Source organism: Elgaria multicarinata, chromosome 1, assembly GCF_023053635.1.
Source record: "Elgaria multicarinata webbii isolate HBS135686 ecotype San Diego chromosome 1, rElgMul1.1.pri, whole genome shotgun sequence".
Taxonomy (NCBI): domain Eukaryota; kingdom Metazoa; phylum Chordata; class Lepidosauria; order Squamata; family Anguidae; genus Elgaria; species Elgaria multicarinata.
In genome coordinates, this window is record NC_086171.1 from 154,271,061 (window position 1) to 154,288,464 (window position 17,404).

General features: G+C 41.2%; 2 protein-coding genes across 4 annotated transcripts in view; one reads left to right on the forward strand and one right to left on the reverse strand.

Moving 5' to 3' along the window:
- TESK2 (testis associated actin remodelling kinase 2) overlaps nt 1-4,261 on the forward strand; it is a 68,128-nt gene extending 63,867 nt beyond the window's left edge. Inside the window, exon 11 of the mRNA XM_063139726.1 lies at nt 1,117-4,261. Coding sequence (XP_062995796.1) covers nt 1,117-2,135 — 1,019 coding nt within the window. The 3' untranslated portion in view covers nt 2,136-4,261. The remainder of the gene's footprint in view (nt 1-1,116) is intronic.
- A 4,982-nt stretch (nt 4,262-9,243) lies between these two features.
- Nucleotides 9,244-15,451, reverse strand: TOE1 (target of EGR1, exonuclease). 3 transcript variants are annotated; one of them, XM_063139752.1, is made up of 8 exons: nt 15,337-15,451; nt 14,966-15,084; nt 14,329-14,369; nt 13,796-13,892; nt 13,351-13,509; nt 12,311-12,570; nt 10,660-10,834; nt 9,244-10,204 (listed from the first exon to the last, which is right to left on the reverse strand). In XM_063139752.1, exons 2-8 carry the CDS (start codon nt 15,074-15,076, stop codon nt 9,425-9,427), a joined length of 1,623 nt encoding a protein of 540 aa, XP_062995822.1. In that variant the 5' UTR covers nt 15,077-15,084; nt 15,337-15,451; the 3' UTR covers nt 9,244-9,424. The 3 variants fall into 3 exon arrangements, with proteins under 3 accessions (XP_062995822.1, XP_062995808.1, XP_062995816.1); XM_063139738.1 differs by having other exon boundaries at nt 15,345-15,431; XM_063139746.1 differs by having other exon boundaries at nt 15,362-15,379.
- Between the last annotated feature and the right edge of the window lie 1,953 nt (nt 15,452-17,404).

Sequence of the window (17,404 nt, forward strand, 5' to 3'; positions counted from 1 at the left end):
GACACTTCACCAGGCATTATTGCAAATTATTTCCTACGGAATATTTCAGATCAGCTTGAATTATTGCAGGATAACAAAAGAAAAGCTACTGCAAATTGGTTGTGAAAATTGTGCAGGTGGGGCAAACCCAGGACAGGAGCTGGATAATTTCTTGGAAAACATAGTGCCACTGGGTGTGCTTAGGGAAATTGGAGTAGAAGGTCAAATACCTATTCTAAATTTTTTAGAGGAAAGCATTAGGGTTAGACACCTACTTTCCATTTAATCTTAATATCTGCAGTTTCTCTGTTTAGTGATGCCTTATTTAAACGTGTTTAACAGATTCCCCCCCCAAGTCCAAGCTCAAGTGCTGTGTATCCTAGTTTCTTCATTGGACAATATGCTGTTTCAAGGCTGATGTGGAGTATAACCCCTTCACTTCCAGAGGGAAGTATTATTGTTTGCCTTCACCTTTCACAGCAAAGGGGGTGTCTTTGCTCTAGGGAAACCTCACTTTTTGAAAATATTGGCCTTTGGTAGCATGGATTTGAACTATAGCCTTATTAAATGGTGAGTGTCCTCTCCAACTCCTGCTCTTGGAAAGAATCTGCTAGTACAAAAAGCATACAAAAATACTGGAAGAATGTATCTCCTGTCATATTTTAAATACTTACCCCTTATGAAGTAGAAGGGTAAGAGACTTGTAGGAGATTGTAAAGACAGAATGTAACCATTGTAATTGGCTGCATTCCCCACTAATGGGCTATGCAAAGTGAAAGTAAAGGCAGGGAAATATCTTCTTAGATATAAGATTATGAATGAGCATGAGGAATTAGAAACCATATCTCTACTTGGAAGAGTTGAAACTCTACATTTTTTATTAGTAGCAGTATTCTTTACTAGACCTTTACTTCCTGTTTATTCTGAGGAAAAAATCATTTGGGGATGAAAAGGGGGGCACCTCTTCTCCTGGAGAATTCCACATGAGAATTCATACATGTGTGTATGGAGGACTTATAGGAATATCACATGTATATTGGTAGTCATTTACTGTACCTGTATGATTCCAGCCATGTCACTAATACCATTCTTGGATTTAAATCTGATTTTGTTTTGTTTTTTAAACTCTGTTTTTAGGATTACTAGACAGAGGACAAGGAGTCAAAAGGCTAAGTTCACTGGATGACAAGATTCCACCAAAGTCACCCCGTCCACGGCGTAACATCTGGCTGTCACGCAGTCAGTCAGACATCTTCTCTCGTAAGCCTTGTCGCAAGATAAATGTTCAGGACCCGTACTACACACCAAGCAAAGGGGCAAGCCGGAAAGTCAACCCCTTCAATTCTAGGGAAGACTTGAAAGGGGGAAAGGTCAAATTTTTTGATATGCCAAGCAAATCTGTGATATCACTTGTATTCGACTTGCACTCTGCAGAGGCGGGAGGATGTTTGAAGATGAGCCAGCCCCAGTTCAGGCAGACCTATGGCACTGACTGGCAGGAATCTCCTTTCCTTCTTGGGAGACGAAGCAGATCACTTCCAGTCTCGCCTGAACTTGTGCATAAAGATTATAGTACATTTGGGGATCTCTCATCAACAATTAGTAGGTGTGATCCCAGCCAGCTGGGGGCTGAGGTGCGGCAGAAGCTATTGAGCAGCAGTAGGTACGGTGTGTCTGAGATCCCTCCTTTTCAGGCCAAACGTCATAGGCAGGTGTTGTCTCCTCCTCCTCTGCAAGAGGAGGATATGGACTGTTCTGATGGGCTGGAGCCCCAAGATGAAAATGGGTTCTGTCCTCTAAAAATTTCTGCTGAGGAGACAGAACTCAGAAAGCCTGGGGAGCAAGGTCTCCAAGATGCCCAGAATGTGGATGGTATCTTATTACAGAATTTAGACTATTCAGAAGACAAAGCCTCAGAGATGTTCATGAGCTGTACCACCTCTGAAGATATGGAGGTAGAAGATGAAACTCAAAGGAATATCCCTTTCACACGGTTGGAGTCTTCCAAACTTTTGTTCAGTGTTAATCCTTCCTCACAGCCAGACAGAAAATCCTCTCTTTTTGAAGTGGCGACTAGTGACACCTCAGATCTTGTTTCTCTGCCATCTTCAAATATACCAGCATCAGTAAGCGAGCAGTCAAAATGTGACATTTAAGCTCCAGCCATGATAGCATGGTGGCAAAAATCCTTCCAGCTTCTTTAGTTTTAATTTCCTATGACGAAAGCTCTAGGAAAATGTAGCAATGCAACCAATCCATTTGAAGGTTTCAAACTTTATTTGGAGAGACTGCATACAGGCAAGAGTATGTGAGATAATCTGCAAGCAGAAGGGGTGAGCCACATCTCCATGGGATGCTTGAACCAATGTCCATGCAGGGCCATACTTCTGGATATGATGAGATCATGGGCATGTCTCTGCTTATAAGTTGTCCCCCACGTTCTGCACACATGTGTGTTTTAGGTCCTATCAAAGGAATTCTTTCACATTTGGTAGTGGCATTTCATTTTAAACAACTATAACTTTCACTTTTTCTCTCTTTAGCGGTTGCTGAGCAGGTATAAATGGAGTACAAAAGCTTTCAAATTAGCAATGTTATGACACCCTAGATCAGCGGTGGGGAGTCAATGGCCCTTTGCATATTGCTGAACTCCAACCCCATCATTCCTAACCATTGGTCATGCTGGCTGGGGCTGATGGGAGTTGGGAGTCAAACAACATCTAAATGTCCACCCATAGAGAGGTCCATCCATTGTACAGCAATAGTAGCTGCTGTACAACCAAATACCTGTTCAGTAAATTTGTGTTTTGTACAAAAAGCATAAGCAGTTGCATGTTTGCAACTTCTGTGCTATAGAAGGAAAGATGCACATATGACTGTGCAAATGTTTGGCATGTGAGATCTTAAAAAGTAAGGCAACCTCCTCAGCAACACGCTCTTAAAATCCACCTGTGTGCAGCTCTTCAATAGCCTATCTCTATGAGTCACTCACATTCTGAGTGTTCATATGTAAACTTGGTCTATATTTACATTTTGTGCAATTTCTATATGTACCTCATCTGAGATTCTCCAAATGGAAGGGATTTGCTTGCTTGGTAAACTCTAGCTGCAGAAATAGTATATCCTGTCTGTAATAACCTTTCTGTGAGCATCCAGAGAAGCATTAATGCTCAGCCATAGAGAAAGGTTGGTTACAGACTGTATAAAAGGGATTAGAGCCTTATGTTTTGCCTCTAATCCCTTATTTTAATACATTAGTGAGAACTCCCCTATGGGGAGGTAATAAAAAGCAGTATGGTTTTCTGATGTGTGTAAATTGCCTCTCCTTTTCACCCCTGAAAAAGGAACCATAAAAAGGGTGAAAACCCATAAAGTATCAAGCAATAACTTGTGAAGCACAGATACAAAAATCTTGCGGAGCAGATAACCTCCTGCCTAAGGGTTCCATGTTGAAAATTTGGCAGCAATAAAAACATTTTGCAAGCTGTGCTTATTTATATAGAAGTCTTTCACACCCTGAACTTCCTTCCAGAGCCTTGCCTTTAGACCAAGAATGATGGCTATCCTGCCCATCATCCATTAATACAGGTTTCTGACCCAGTACCATACTCTGGTTCTTTCAGTTGGTTAGCTCTCAAGGTTGACCAGGAAGAGTCCCCAAATCTGTTATCCATGTGCATTTTTGTAATTATTTGAACAATAAAAAGCAAATATATCTGAATGGCCAGCTAAGCTCTGAGCAGATGTCTGATGCACATTTTTAATTTGATATCTGTTTCCCCACCAAGGCAGAGGAGTTTACACTTATTTGGTGCATGGATGATGAGAGAACTGAGCACTTGGGTCTGCTTCAGTGGCTATAAAAGGAGCCTACACTTCAGCCTACTCTGTGGCTTGCTGTGTGGACTCCAATAACCCTGTAGCCTTTGGATGCTTTCCTTGTGCTTACTGTTTTGTGAAGGCTTGATGTTAGATCAAGAAGCCTACTCTTGAACAAGTAGCCTGTGTTCTGAACTTGATTCCTCCTTTGTGTATTTTTCCTGCTTTCATGCAGCCTTCCTGAAAGCAACCTATGAGAAGTGGTGGTGTCTTTGGAAGTGGGTGTTTATATGGCTGCTTTGCATTCTTAGTAGAATGCTGGTGCAAGGCATTTATCCAGATACAGAAAGCATGAAGTCTTCCCAGTCCACTTTGTAATGGAAAAGGGCTGGCTTTGAAAGAGCTTTAGGTGAAAGCCAATTACTTTGTCATTGTGTGGTTAAAACTAAATGTATACTGTCCCCTTGTGCAACATGTAAGAACCCCAGGCCCCTCTGGGTATGCAGTCTAAAAGCCAGTATTGCGGAGCAGCTGCTGGCCACTAGCTGTACTCAATACAGAATGTGGTCAGACAAATGCAATGCTTTGCACAAACACAATAGTGAGTAGTTTTGCTTTTATCATGGTTTTGATTTGCTGACAAAGATGCATCTTGCTTTTTATAAGCCACTTTCAGACATTTCGAAGATCTCTAATCTCTTTTTAATTTACTCAATCTTTCTATATTACATTTATTAAACACTTATTGGAAGCTATACTTGTGGCTGATTGCTAAACAAAGACTGTGTGAATAAATGTACGTAACAAATTGCTGCCCCAGCAGAAGTCAGGGGTATGATAGGCTTTTTCTTGGTTGCTGTATCTTGTCCAAGAACACTGGTATTTCTTGCCAGTTTTAACTACAGACACTTGAATAATTCCTCTTTGCACTTAATGCTGCTGTTTATACTGCATGTCACTACATTTCTATGCAAAAATAACCTTTGGGGGCAGCCAAATATTTGATTAAGGTTTAAAGATCTTTACAAGATCTATTTTGATATTTATGAAGGAATTTTATGTCTTAATATTTGCAGTCTGTAAATAGCTAAACTTTGTCATTAAAGCTTAGGAAAGAAGTTTGTAGCCTGTGCATAATTTAACACTGCCAGAAAAGGATTTTTGGAAAAACATTTTTTTCTAATACTGCAGATATTTATGAATGTGTAAAGAAAGCAAATCCTGGTTTTATGTTGATTTATTTTGTCTGACCTTTTTTTCCTGAACTACAAAATGGTATGTTTTACTGGAACTGAAATAAGTAACCAAAGATGAATCTAGTTTGAAATATTTGCATATGTTTTCTTTGTCAGTTTTGTATAAACCGTGTCCTGATTTGCTTTCAAAATAAAAACAAATAAATTTACTTTTGTGGTTGAAGAGAGAAGGCTAAGGAGAGAAAAGGGAGAAATTTAATATAGTTTTAAATGGCCTTTGGAAGACACCCATTGGAAATGGATGTTTTAAAGGCAGGAATGTCATTATTTGTAGGCATAAGAACAAAAGAAGATCCATGCTGGATAAGACTAACAGTCCATATAGTCCAGCACTCTGTTAACACTGTGGCCAACCAGCTGTAAACCAGAGACCAACAAAGCAGGACATGGTGCAACAGCTCCCTCCCACCCATGTTCCCCAGCAACTGCTGCACACAGGCTTTCTGCCTCCGATACTGGAGGTAGCACATAACCATCAGGGCTAGTAGCCCTTGATAGCCTTCTCCAGAAATTTATCCAAACCCCTTTTAAACCCATCCAAATTGGTGGCCATCACTACATCTTGTGGTAGTGAGTACCACTAACTATGCGCTGTGAAGTACTTAGTTTTATTTGTTCTGAATCACCCCCCAGTCAGCTTCATGAGATGACCTTGGGTTCTAGTATTTTTGGAGAGGGAGAAAAATGTCTCCCTATCTACATTCTCCACACCATGCATAATTTTGTACACCTCTATTGTATCTCCCCTTAGCCTCCTTTTTTCCAAGCTAAACAATCCCAGCTGTTTTAACCTTCCCTCATAGGGGAGATGCTCCTGCCCCTAAATAATTTTAGTTGCCCTTTTCTGCACTTTTTACAGCTCTATAACATCTTTTTTTAGGTGTGGTGACCAGAACTGTGTACACAGTATTCTAAATGTGGTCACACCCTGGATTTGTATAAAGGCAGTATGATACTGGCCATTTTATTCTCAATTCCGTTTCTTATAATGCCTAACATGGAGTTTGCCTTTTTTTACAGCTGCCGCACACTGGGTTGACATTTTCATTGAGCTGTCCACCGCAACCCCAAAATCTCTTTCATGTTCGGTCACTGCCAGCTCAGATTCCATCAGGTTATACTTGAAGTTGGGGTTTGTTTCCCCCCCCAACATGCATCACCTTACATTTGCTTACATTGAACCGCCTCTGCCATTTGGATGCACTCTCCCAGCTTGGAGAGATCACTTTGGATATCTTCACAACAATCCCTTTGTGTTTTAACAACCTTAAATAATTTGGTGTCATTGGCAAACTTGGCCACTTCGCTGCTCACTCCTAATTCCACATCATATGTTTTCCACAGTGGCCGGTCAAATGCTTTCCCATAGTCAGAAGTCCTCCCCATCAGCTGGTAGTAAGAGGCATATTGCCTCTTGACTGGGGGTTCCATTTTGCTAAAATGTGAAGGCCAATACTTCATGACTTTTTTAATCCCCTTTTTAAAGTTGTCTACCCAGTGACCATCACATCTTGGGCCCATGGATTCTGTAAATTAATTATGTGAAGTACTTTCTTACAGGTGTCCCGAATCAATTCCCAATCACTTTCATTGAGTTGATCCTGAGTTCTACTGTCTTACAGGAAAATAAAATTCTCTCTCCTTTTTCTACCTCCACCCCCATAACTTGATAAATAACAGTTATGTACTCCCTTACAGAAAAGATAACGGAGGGAGTAATCCTATGCATGCTTAGAAAAAAAACAGTACTTCAACTCCCAGCCAGCCAAGCTGTACGACTTTTTTCTGTCTAAATATGCATAGGATTGTGTCCAGCTAAAAAGCCCAGAATGCTTTAGTCTCTGCTCATATAGAAGGTATTCCAAGTCCTTTGACTATTTTGGTTGTCCCCTCTCCCATTCTTTCAGCCCTGTTATTCTTTTAGAAGTGGGGCTGGGATACACTACTAAATCTGCACAGAAAGTAGTAGAACAGTCATGGTATATTAACATCTAGAAAGACTCTAAATTGTCAAATGATAGCTTGTATGAAAATCTGAGGTTTCTCTGATCTGTGAATGCACATGCTTTATTCAATATAGATGAGTGTTGGCTATGGGCAACACTGACATTTAGATGTCTTAAGAGTATTGGCACTAGAGCAGGGGGTGAGGAACCTGTAGCTTCCCAGTTGTTAAGACTCTCAACTCCAACCTCTACTCAAAAGATTTTCCTCTATTACTAACCCTAAAAAAGCTGTGCACTTGAGGGATAAGGTGAGATTTAACCAATTTGCCTTGAATTCCTTGTCTCCTCAATTGGTTACCATTCCCTTAAGGCTAATTTTACATGTACTGTACGTTTTTCCTACCTCCAAGATTTTCTTTCTAAAGAGAGCTGCCAGGGAATAAAGCTGCCTTTAGGAGTAACTGAGCCATAAGATAGATGGGAAAGTTGCTTTTATTCCCTGTATTCCATTGTATTTACTCCGGTGCCACAGTCCTCTTAACAAATCCTTGGGGTGACTAATCCTCCTAAGAATCTAATTATGTATCTCCTGTCAAATGTGCTTAGTAGATTAATTTTAAGCGAGGTAGGGACTTGGCTGCTATGCATCTTGTGCTACTTACATGAACAGGATTTCAGAGATCAATAGCAGTAGAACAGCCACCTCTAGTATGTTATGCAGAGCCAGCACAAAAGGGCACAGTACAGCACTGCTGGCAGTGGGCCTTATGGCACCAGTTCAGGCAAAAGTGGTACATCAGGTAGCACATTTGATCCTTTTCCCATAGCAGTCCTTTGTGAGTGAAACCCACAAATCCAACCAGGAACAAGGGAATGTTAAGAAAAGTAGCAGCGAACAAATTAAAGTGTACAGAGAGAATTATTAGAAGCAGAAAAGCTAGAAAATAGATGAAACAAGACAGAAGAAATGCAAGAGAAAGGAATAGATAAGCTGTAATTTACCAATACAGTCTCCAAGAGGGGGAAAAGTCTAAATGGTATCGCAGATCTAGAACCTGTGACTGACCTGTATCAGCTTAGTTCTTTACAAAGAGTCATTTTAGTTTTATTCAATGTCAGAGCTTGGCCTGAAGCCATGTAAATAGAGGCTGGCAACTAGACTATCAGGTCTAGTTGCCAGAGGGTCAGGCTAATAGTGGAGCCCAAGAGCAAACCACTGTGTTTAGCTGCTGAAAAAAAATAATTTGGCCTGGAAAGGAGAGGGATACTGCCCCACACAAGCTGTTTCCTTTCTGTCCTAAAATTAGCAGTGATAAAGCTGACTAAGATTAAAACCTTTTATAAGCAAAGGCAACCTGGAAGGGAAATAGAATCTGAACTCTAACTTAATTAGAGCTGGGGGGGGGGGAGGGGGGAGGATGTGCTTCATGCCTTGATTCCCAGATGGCTGAGATAAGACCTGATTTTTAAAAGCATTTGTGAATTGTTTTTTGAGCCTACTAAATAGATTTTACTTAAAATACACTTGAAGGCTAGAGCACTTGTTAGTTTTCAGAAGACCAACGAATGAAGTTTGGGAACAAAGGAAGACAGGAATGATAGATTATGGAGCATTAGGCATCAATATCTAAGTAAACTAAGTAAAAAAAAAAATCACAGAAGGCTCCCAATTTCTAAAGCCCACCAGTTACACTCCTACACAAAAATGCATTTTCTTTATGAAGTATCTAGGTTTGGAAAGTTAGCACTGAAGCAAAATCTTCAGGCTATTGGAACATGCTTTGTACCTCCCTCATAAATGCAGTTTTTTCTACCTTGTGTTGCAACAGAATTTCACCCCACTGTTACAAAAGACATGGGGAGAAAGAATTGAAAAGCCCTGCATGAAAACAGCTCCGCCTGCATTGGCTCCAATCTCAGTGCTCCTCATCCTTTCCCCCACAACTGTTATTTACATGTGAAACTTGTGCACATTAACTGCATTCACGCAATTAACATGTCTAGCTGAGCCCTGTTGAACATGCACTGATAGTAAACAGGGCTCAGCTAGACATGTTAATTGCGAGAATGAAATTATGCAATGAAACTGGGTAGAAGTATCGCATTTTGTATAACTGCCAGCTGTTTTGTCTTCTTATAGTAGTAACAAGTGGTCCCCACAATCATTATAGAATGACTAGTTCTCATACTGCTGTTTGTATGGGTGATCTAAAGGATCTATCTTTAACGAAAAGGAAGAAACCTAGTATAGAGTAATTTAATTGTGCAAATGTTTAAAAACAAATCCACATGCATGTTGCCGCTCTTATGCCACCTATTCCAAGTAGCACTACTCTGGTTTGAGGATTGTGGCTAGATGTTGCTCTGTTTCCAGCAGTTCCTAGCAGTTCTTATTTAGAGTCTTCTATAGTGGTGATTCTGGCTCTAACTACTAGCCCAAGCCAATTTCATCTTCTGGCTGTGAGCTTTGGAGGATTTAGAAAACAAACTTTTTACAATCTGAAGGGGCACAGACTTCCCACTGAGGTACAGTTTGTTGTGACAGTCTGGCAACCAAGGCCCTTCATTGGAGTCTTCATGTTCACCATTTTTGAGCATGTGGACATATGCCATGATATAACCTGTCATGAAGGCATCAAAGCCAGCCCGGTGAATACCCCCCTCTGAACACCTAGGCATAGGTGTCACTGGATTCTCTGTGGCAGATAAGATCACTGCAGTAGCACATTCTAGCTGCACCTTTGCCCTCAATCCTTCAGTCTCTGCTGCCTTTTCTTGCTGGCCATCTTTGAATGGCGAAGAAGTGATGTCCTCGTTGTCTGTGGCATTGTTTTGTTCCTCATCCATCTTGGCATCAGCTGCACTGTCGCAGCCTAGTTCTCGTTCCACATCCATAGAACACTCCTCATTACTAGACACAGTCTCTGTGCCTGCAGAGTCTACAGTAGGAGCAATTGCATTGCTAGGACAGGACTGCTTGGAAGGGGGTCCCTCTTCCATATTACAAGCCACCACCACTTCTCCATCCTTCTCAGTGCTTTGTAACTCAGGTTGTTTTGAGTGCTCTACAAAATTCTTCCGCCGCTTCCATTTCTGCTTCCTTTTCTTCCGCTTCTCCTCTTTGTGGTTCTCATCCTCATTAATTATCAGATCTATGTTGTGAGACTGTGAACACTTCAGCCCATCTGGGCACCAGCCATAAGCCTGCAGGGGAGGATGAGAATGAGCCTAGATTAAAAAATTACCTTAGTTTTCCTAGAGCAGCTTCCAATTCCTCAGCATTTCTCAATGGGAATCAGACAATCCTGATTCTCTGGAAAACGGCATCTAAACCTCCTTAATTAGCTTCCAGATACCCCTGATTATTAAGATGGCAGCACTTCTCATTAACTGGAATGCCCTCCCCCCAAAAAAATCCATCCTTTAAAGATTCACCATAGAATCAGGATAAATATCTTTCAGCCATTACAGCATATCCCACCAGTCAGGGCAGGTATCTGGATCAAGATCTGGAAGAAGGAATAGAGCAAGGAAAGACTCTCATTCTGGAGAGCTTGTCTTCTCTTACCTCAGAACATCTGAAGCAGCTATTACTAATTCAGTCTTTGGGAAGTTTTTAAAATCCTAAACTGTAGAAAGCAGAGAGAAGTGATACTTACAGAAAATGTCTGGCAGATGGCTACTTTGTTAGTAGTGTCGATCCCAGGTTGGTTGGCATCAGACAGAGAGCAGAAGCGGTAATCAATGTAGGAAGCTATACTGGCAGGATAGTTGCAGAACTCTATGCTGAGGTGCTGCTTTTTGGAGTCCTTCAACCTGCAGTTCTCACGTTTGCTGAAATGCAAAAGCTGAATTAGAACGTGAGGAGGGGGACAAAACAAGGAAATCAGCTACCTTCAGGAATGGGTCAGCCTCTATGTACTAACAAAAAAGACCAAGGAAAGCACTTTGCATATTAAAAAAAAAATCTACGCTGGAGAAAAGAAACAGACTATACAACAAACCAAGTACTGCTATTGAGAAGGGAAAGAAACGAGTGTTATCATTGTAATTGCATATTCCCTCTGTTGTTAGATTAGCTGGCACACAGAGTATAAGCATCTCCCAAAAATTCTCTCAGAAATGAGCAAACAGCTCCTTTAATGATCATTTGAAAGAAGAGTGGTGGGAAAACTGCAATTAGCCCTAGGAATAGTTTTGCCCGAGTTTCATAAATGTAGTTGCTAGTAGCAGCCAAACGTTTCTTCCTGGTCAGCACTTCTCCTCCCCCACCCATTACCAAACACAAAGTGAAAGACCCTTCCCCTCCATTCTCCTACAGACAACTGAGGAAGGCGGAATCTCCACTATGTTGAACAGGAGAAAGAATGGCCAATTACCAAGACCAACCTGTGTGTTCCCAGGTTTCCTGGCATATGCAGAGAACTTGCGGGGGAGGCAAGATCAGTATTTTGCTTTGGACTCACTCAGAATCAGTGAGAATCTCTTGCTGGTTTTGAGCATCTTTAAGAGACAGTGTGAACTGAGACACTGAGCCTTTCCCCTCACAAATTCTCAGCATGTTCCAGAGGAATAGGGTCAGTGGCAACCATAAATAATGGCTAGCTACCAAGACCAACCAAAACATTGTGGACTACAGAGTTAGCAAAAGCTTTACCCAGAATCTAGCACAGAATACTAAATAGGAGATCTGTCTTCTAGGCATACAGCTCCCATTATTGCTCAAAAGGCCAACTGAGGTTGCAGCCAAGGGAGAAATACTGCTAGTCTTAACACTCAGTGTTGAGGTAAAACTTACCAAGAATTTCTGATGAATACTATAGCAAGAGTACCACTTTAGACAAATTGCAGGCACATAAAGCACATGCACTTAAAGTTATTTCTCACACTTAACCCCTCCCAGCTAATTCCCATTAGCACAAGTGAAGGAAAGAATTTAAAAAGATGTTTTTTCCCTGTTATCACTTTCCTAAGGCTTTAAAGGCCAAGCACAGTTTTTTTTTTACCTATTTCTCACCATGAGATCCAGAGTGGCATTAATACTCAATTTAATCACAATATTTGCCCAAGAATATGCATAGATAGAATAATCTATATGGAACTGGAAAAGACTTCTTGTCCAGTCACTAAAGAGACAGACAGGTTCCTACTTTTCTTTCTCCCTAACCATTCATAGGGAAATCAAACTTTTTATGAACAAACATCAAAAAGCAGAGGACCAGCCTTGAACTCAGCAGTTAACCTCTCTCCACTTATAGTCCAGGAATTCATGCCAGAAAATTAAAGCTTTACTTGGGAAAAGGTACCTACCATTTCTTGTAGGCATACTCTAAGTAAGAAGCCACAAAGCGTGCCTCAAACTCAGAGGCATACTTGGTGTCATAGATGCCAGCTGGGAACATTTCTGAAAGATCAGCAGTAAAGGTGCCCAAGTTGTCAGGTAGGTGAGCATAGAAGCACTGGTACAGGAAGACCAGATCAATTAAACCGTTGTGCAGGATGAGAGGCTTCCTAGCTCGGATCAGTTCCAGGAAAAATGTACGGACAGTCTGGCTCTGGTTTTCATTTCCCTATGAGAGAGCAGAATGGGAGGAACAATTACCTAACCTCATTTCCAAGGCGTGCACTAACTTCCCTATCATGGGGATATCTCCTTTCACTGAGGGCATATTCCATAGCCTCAGATGTTAAAAAGGGATACCAGGATGCAACGCTCTGACATTATAAAAAGCAAATACAATCCAGCTAGGATATATCCTATTTCTTCAATTCTAAGACACACTTTTTCCCCCATATAAACATCTCTAAAAACAGGGTGCGTCTTAGAATCGGGGGTGCGATTATTATTCTTAGAATCAAAGCTTTTTTTCCTGTTCATGGTAATGAAATTAGTGTGCGTCTTACAATCGATGACGTCTTAGAATCAAAGAAATACGGTAATAACAGAAATAAAGTCTTCCCTGGCACTTTTTGGCTACCAACTAAAGCCCTGGCTAGAAGAACACTGAGGAATCCTATACTTTACACTCACCATTGTCAATAAGATCGCCAACCCCTCAGAAGGATACTAACACCAGTTAGGTCTCTGGACCCAATACAACCCTCATAGCCCTCAAGCAATCTGGAATCAGACCTCCATATTAATCACATGGTCTCTCTACTCAAAAAGCTTGGATCATAATAAACCTAACATTCAATATTATGCCCAGGTGGAAGATGTCTTTTAGCCACCATGTTATGGAGGAACATTTTCTTCTGAGATGTCTGTTAGGAAGCCCATTCCTACACCAGAGTTACTTTCTTCTTGTACTTCCACCATAGTTAGTCCTTAAGGTAAGGAGTCCCCATACCTTGTCATTGCCCCTATGATAGGGAATGCCTTGAGAATACTGCTTGTTGAAGTCAAAGCCATGTTGCACCAAGAACTGAACTGACTGTGGTTCAATGATATAATCCTCCATGCAGAGCAGGGTCAAGTTGTAGATCTGGGAGAGGTATGTGTATTCCGTCTGTAAACACAAGCCAGCCCAATGAAATTGAAAAGAGCACAATAGAAGAGTTAACAGTAATATCCTAGAAACCCAGATGTGCTCTCTGTTGACTTCTACATTAAATTTCTAAAGCTTTGTTTCAATGTACCATCCCTCCTGTCTCCCATAACTAAAGTGCTCTTAGCTTTGTGAACCGCCCAGAGAGCTCTGGCTATTGGGCGGTATAGAAATGCAATAAATAAATAAATAAATTACCAACAAAATTACTAATTGCAGGCTAAAAGTCACAAGAGGAGCAGCATACCTTATCAGGGAGCTGTTTGAAACAAGCAATTCCTAGAGACAAAATGGAGCGTGTTCTGGCAGCATTGCAAACAGCTTTGTATCGTTCTTCAATACATCTGCGAGGCAAAGCATCAGGTAACTTACTAGGAAATAAACTCAATCACAGGCAAATTGGAGCATTCAACTATGTTTCTATAGGATTTCCTATCTGCACAACAAGTTTCGCCTGTCCATTCAGTCGAACACACACTTCATTACTCAAAAGCTGAAGAGTATTAGATGCATGTGGGGCTGATCTCCATGGCTGGCATAATCTCTGCCATCAAAGGACTGATTGCTCAGAGTAAGCAATCTCATCTTAAACAGTACTTCCATCTAGAAATCTGACAGAAGTGTGTTCAGTACTAGGAAATGTGGGAAAAGGCTACTGAGAAGTATGGCCAAACACTCCGTCTACAAAACTATCCATGAGGAACTCATTATTCAGAAGAATAACAAGAATTTGAAAACATGCTTGAAAAGGGGAACAGGCAGTTGTAGCATGTTACTTACTGGTTCAACAAACTTTTCCTTGCTCCAAGCCCACTAAGTTCCTATGGACAAAGACAACAGTTAGACTCCACATCTTAGTAGGATGAGTTATGTAATTATGGAGAATGAGCTAGCGACAGGCTGTAGCTCAGTCACAGAGCACATGGTTTGCATGCAAAAGGTTCCAGGTTCATCCCTAATATCTCCAGGCAGGACTAGGAAAAACTCCTGCCTGAAACCCTGGAGAAATGCAGTCAGTCAGTGTAGCCAATACTGGGATATATGGACCAATGGTCTGATTTTGGTATAAAGCAGCTTCCTATGTTCTAACTGTAGGTTACCATATAGTGACAATCATTTCCTGACATAATTAAAAGAAAGTCTTCATACAATTATAGAGTCTGAGCTGAAGCTCTATACTGCCAAAAAACTATTCTGCCTGCTTATAATTGGCTAGGAGGAATAGAAGTTCTATTGTTTTGTCGCTTAAGAATTAGCTGGGGGTGGGGGGATCATGTCTGCTTTCCCAAGGAAAACCAGTTGACCATTCACCATCCAAGAGACAACCACATAAACCTCAACGGTCTTATTGCACAGAATCGCCCGCTAAACCGTTTTTAGGGGAAAATAAATCACACAGAAGAGCAACTCTACCCACCGTATCAATAGCAATAAAACTAGAAGTTTTGATGGCCAAGAGCATGGATGGCCAGAGTTCTTTGAAATTATCATTCTGGACATCGATGACCGGGACCTTCAAGGAAGTCATCCTCACAGCTGTTGGGCAAAAGACATGCATTATTTTTTTAAAATCCAGAGATTAACATTACTCTTGGGAAACCAGTGACTAAAAGGGACATAGCAATCCACACGTTGCCAGCTGGGAATCTCAAACAATTAACAGCTCAAGGACACCAGAGGAAAAAATCAGCAATTTCATGTTTCACGAACAGGAATGGCATCTAGACATTTCCTCCCTCCAAAACTCACAACAGGACTGGGAAGGGAATAATAATAAGCAATCAATACAATGACACCTATGAGGCCAGCCTACAGACGAGACCGGAGTCTCCTCCGCCACAGTCTCCTTGTCCCTGGCTAATAGCAATGCGAGTCCGTCAAAGCGACACCATCTCCCTCGCTGTTAAAATCAACAACTTCCGTCGCGTCTGGGGTCTTTTTTCAAAGGGCGGCGCACAGACCTAGCTGTCTCTGCAAGTGCCTTCCTTTGAATCCTAATGTGTTCAATTGCTCGGTCTGTGCGTGCTTGAACTCGTTGTGTGTAGGCTTACAGCGATCCAGCTAAATCACAGACATGTTTACTCGCAAGTAAGCCCCACTTCTAAGTGTTTCTAGAAAGTTAGCCGGGTTAATCTGTTGCATCAAAAACAACGAAGAGTCTTGTGGCACCTTTAAAGCCTGACCCATTTATTCTGGCAAAAGCTTACGTGGACACTGTCCATCTGATGAAATGGATTGCACTCCTCGAAAGTTTATGCCAAAATATATTTGTCAGTTTTTCAGGTACCACAAGACTCCTAAATTTAATCCCTAGCACTAAGACATTACAGCGCAATCCTATGTACGTTTACGCAAAGTAAGCCCCGTTGAGCTCAATAGGACTGAAGCTTTAATTACTAAGCTTTAAAATAATGATTAGCTGGCGTAAGCAAGAACTTTCTCACATTATAGATTTTTAAAAACTGCTTTCCCTCGTACCCTCCCGAGTTGATTTGGCGTTTTCATTTTGCAGCTTGCTAAGGACAACGGTGCAAGGCGACTGAGCGCTGGATTTGAGTTCAGATGGTGTTTTGGCGAGCAATTTAAAGAGACTGACCTTTGCTGCAACTTGAGGAGGCAGGGGCATTTCTTGCTTGGAAATCCAAACCAGCCACGAATAAAAAAAAGGGGTGTGATAACTTTCACTGCTGCGTTTTAAGCAATATTTAACAAATCCAAGAGGCAGAATACACACTTAAACAGGTCCTGAGTAGATATTGTTTACTTGGGCTTCCAAAAGGCTTTTAACAAAGTCCCTTACCAAAGACTCCTGAGCAAAATTAGCAGTCATGGAATAAGAGGAGAGGTCTTCTTATGGATTAGTAACTCCTTAAAGAACAGGAAGCAAAGAATAGGAAGAAATGGTAAATTATCCCGATGGAGAGGAGTAAATAGTGAAGTATTGGGACCAAGGATTTTCAAGTGTTCATAAACGATCTGGAGCAAGGAGTGAAGTGGCCAACTTTACTGATTACCCCAAACTATTTAGTGTGGTCAAAACAAAAAGGGATTGTGAAGAGTTCCGAAAGGATCTCTTCAAACTAGAACAGGCATCTAAATGGCAAATGCAGTTCAGTGTAAGCAAATGTGAAATGATGCACGTTAGCACAAAAAATCTCTCAGAATACTACAACCAGGGCTCATCCCATAAAGCTAATTGGTGGGAAGTTCAGGATGGATAAAAGAAATACTTCACGCAGCAACTATGGAATTTGCTACCAGAAGACATAGTGATGGCCCCCAATTTGGATGGCATTAAAAGCGCATTAGACAAATTCTTGAAGGAGAAGGCTATCAATGGCTGCTAGTCCTGATGCCTCTATGGCCTGGTTCAGACAACACGCTAAACCATGCCGCATAACCAAAAAATGGTTAATGGAATGCATAATGGATTCCATTAACCATTTTGTGGTTAAGCAGCATGGTTTAGCGTGTTAAAGATAAAGGAGTCCTGTCCATATGGTCACCCTATGTTGATTGCAGCAGGACTTTCTACTGCAGGCTTTTTGAGATCAAATTCCCCCACCCAACACATTGTTTTCCAATCCAGGACTCACAGGTAGTTTTTAAATTTTATTTTTTCATAGTGAGTTTCTAGTAGTCATTGTTCTGGACAAACTTTTTAAAAATGTAAGCATTTTACATCGCCCTGTAAAAGTCCAGCAATCTGAAGTGTAGTAGTGTTGGGCTTCCAAGAGATGAGCAGTATTTCTAAATACTTTTCGTTGGCCTAATAAATGTACTACAGCAATATGGATTTTGGCATTTTTCTTATAGTCAGCACGGCTACCTTTGGTACTCTGCACTCTGTCGTTCT

Bases quoted from the DNA above. Each gene is read 5' to 3' on its own strand.
- TOE1 (XM_063139752.1), bottom strand. From the start codon at position 15,076: ATGACTTCCTTGAAGGTCCCGGTCATCGATGTCCAGAATGATAATTTC. The intron at 14,370-14,965 runs GTGGGTAGAGTT...CTTTGTCCATAG, and splicing joins GTTTTATTGCTATTGATACG to GAACTTAGTGGGCTTGGAGC. The intron at 12,571-13,350 runs GTATGGGGACTC...GCTCTCTCATAG, and splicing joins ATCATAGGGGCAATGACAAG to GGAAATGAAAACCAGAGCCA.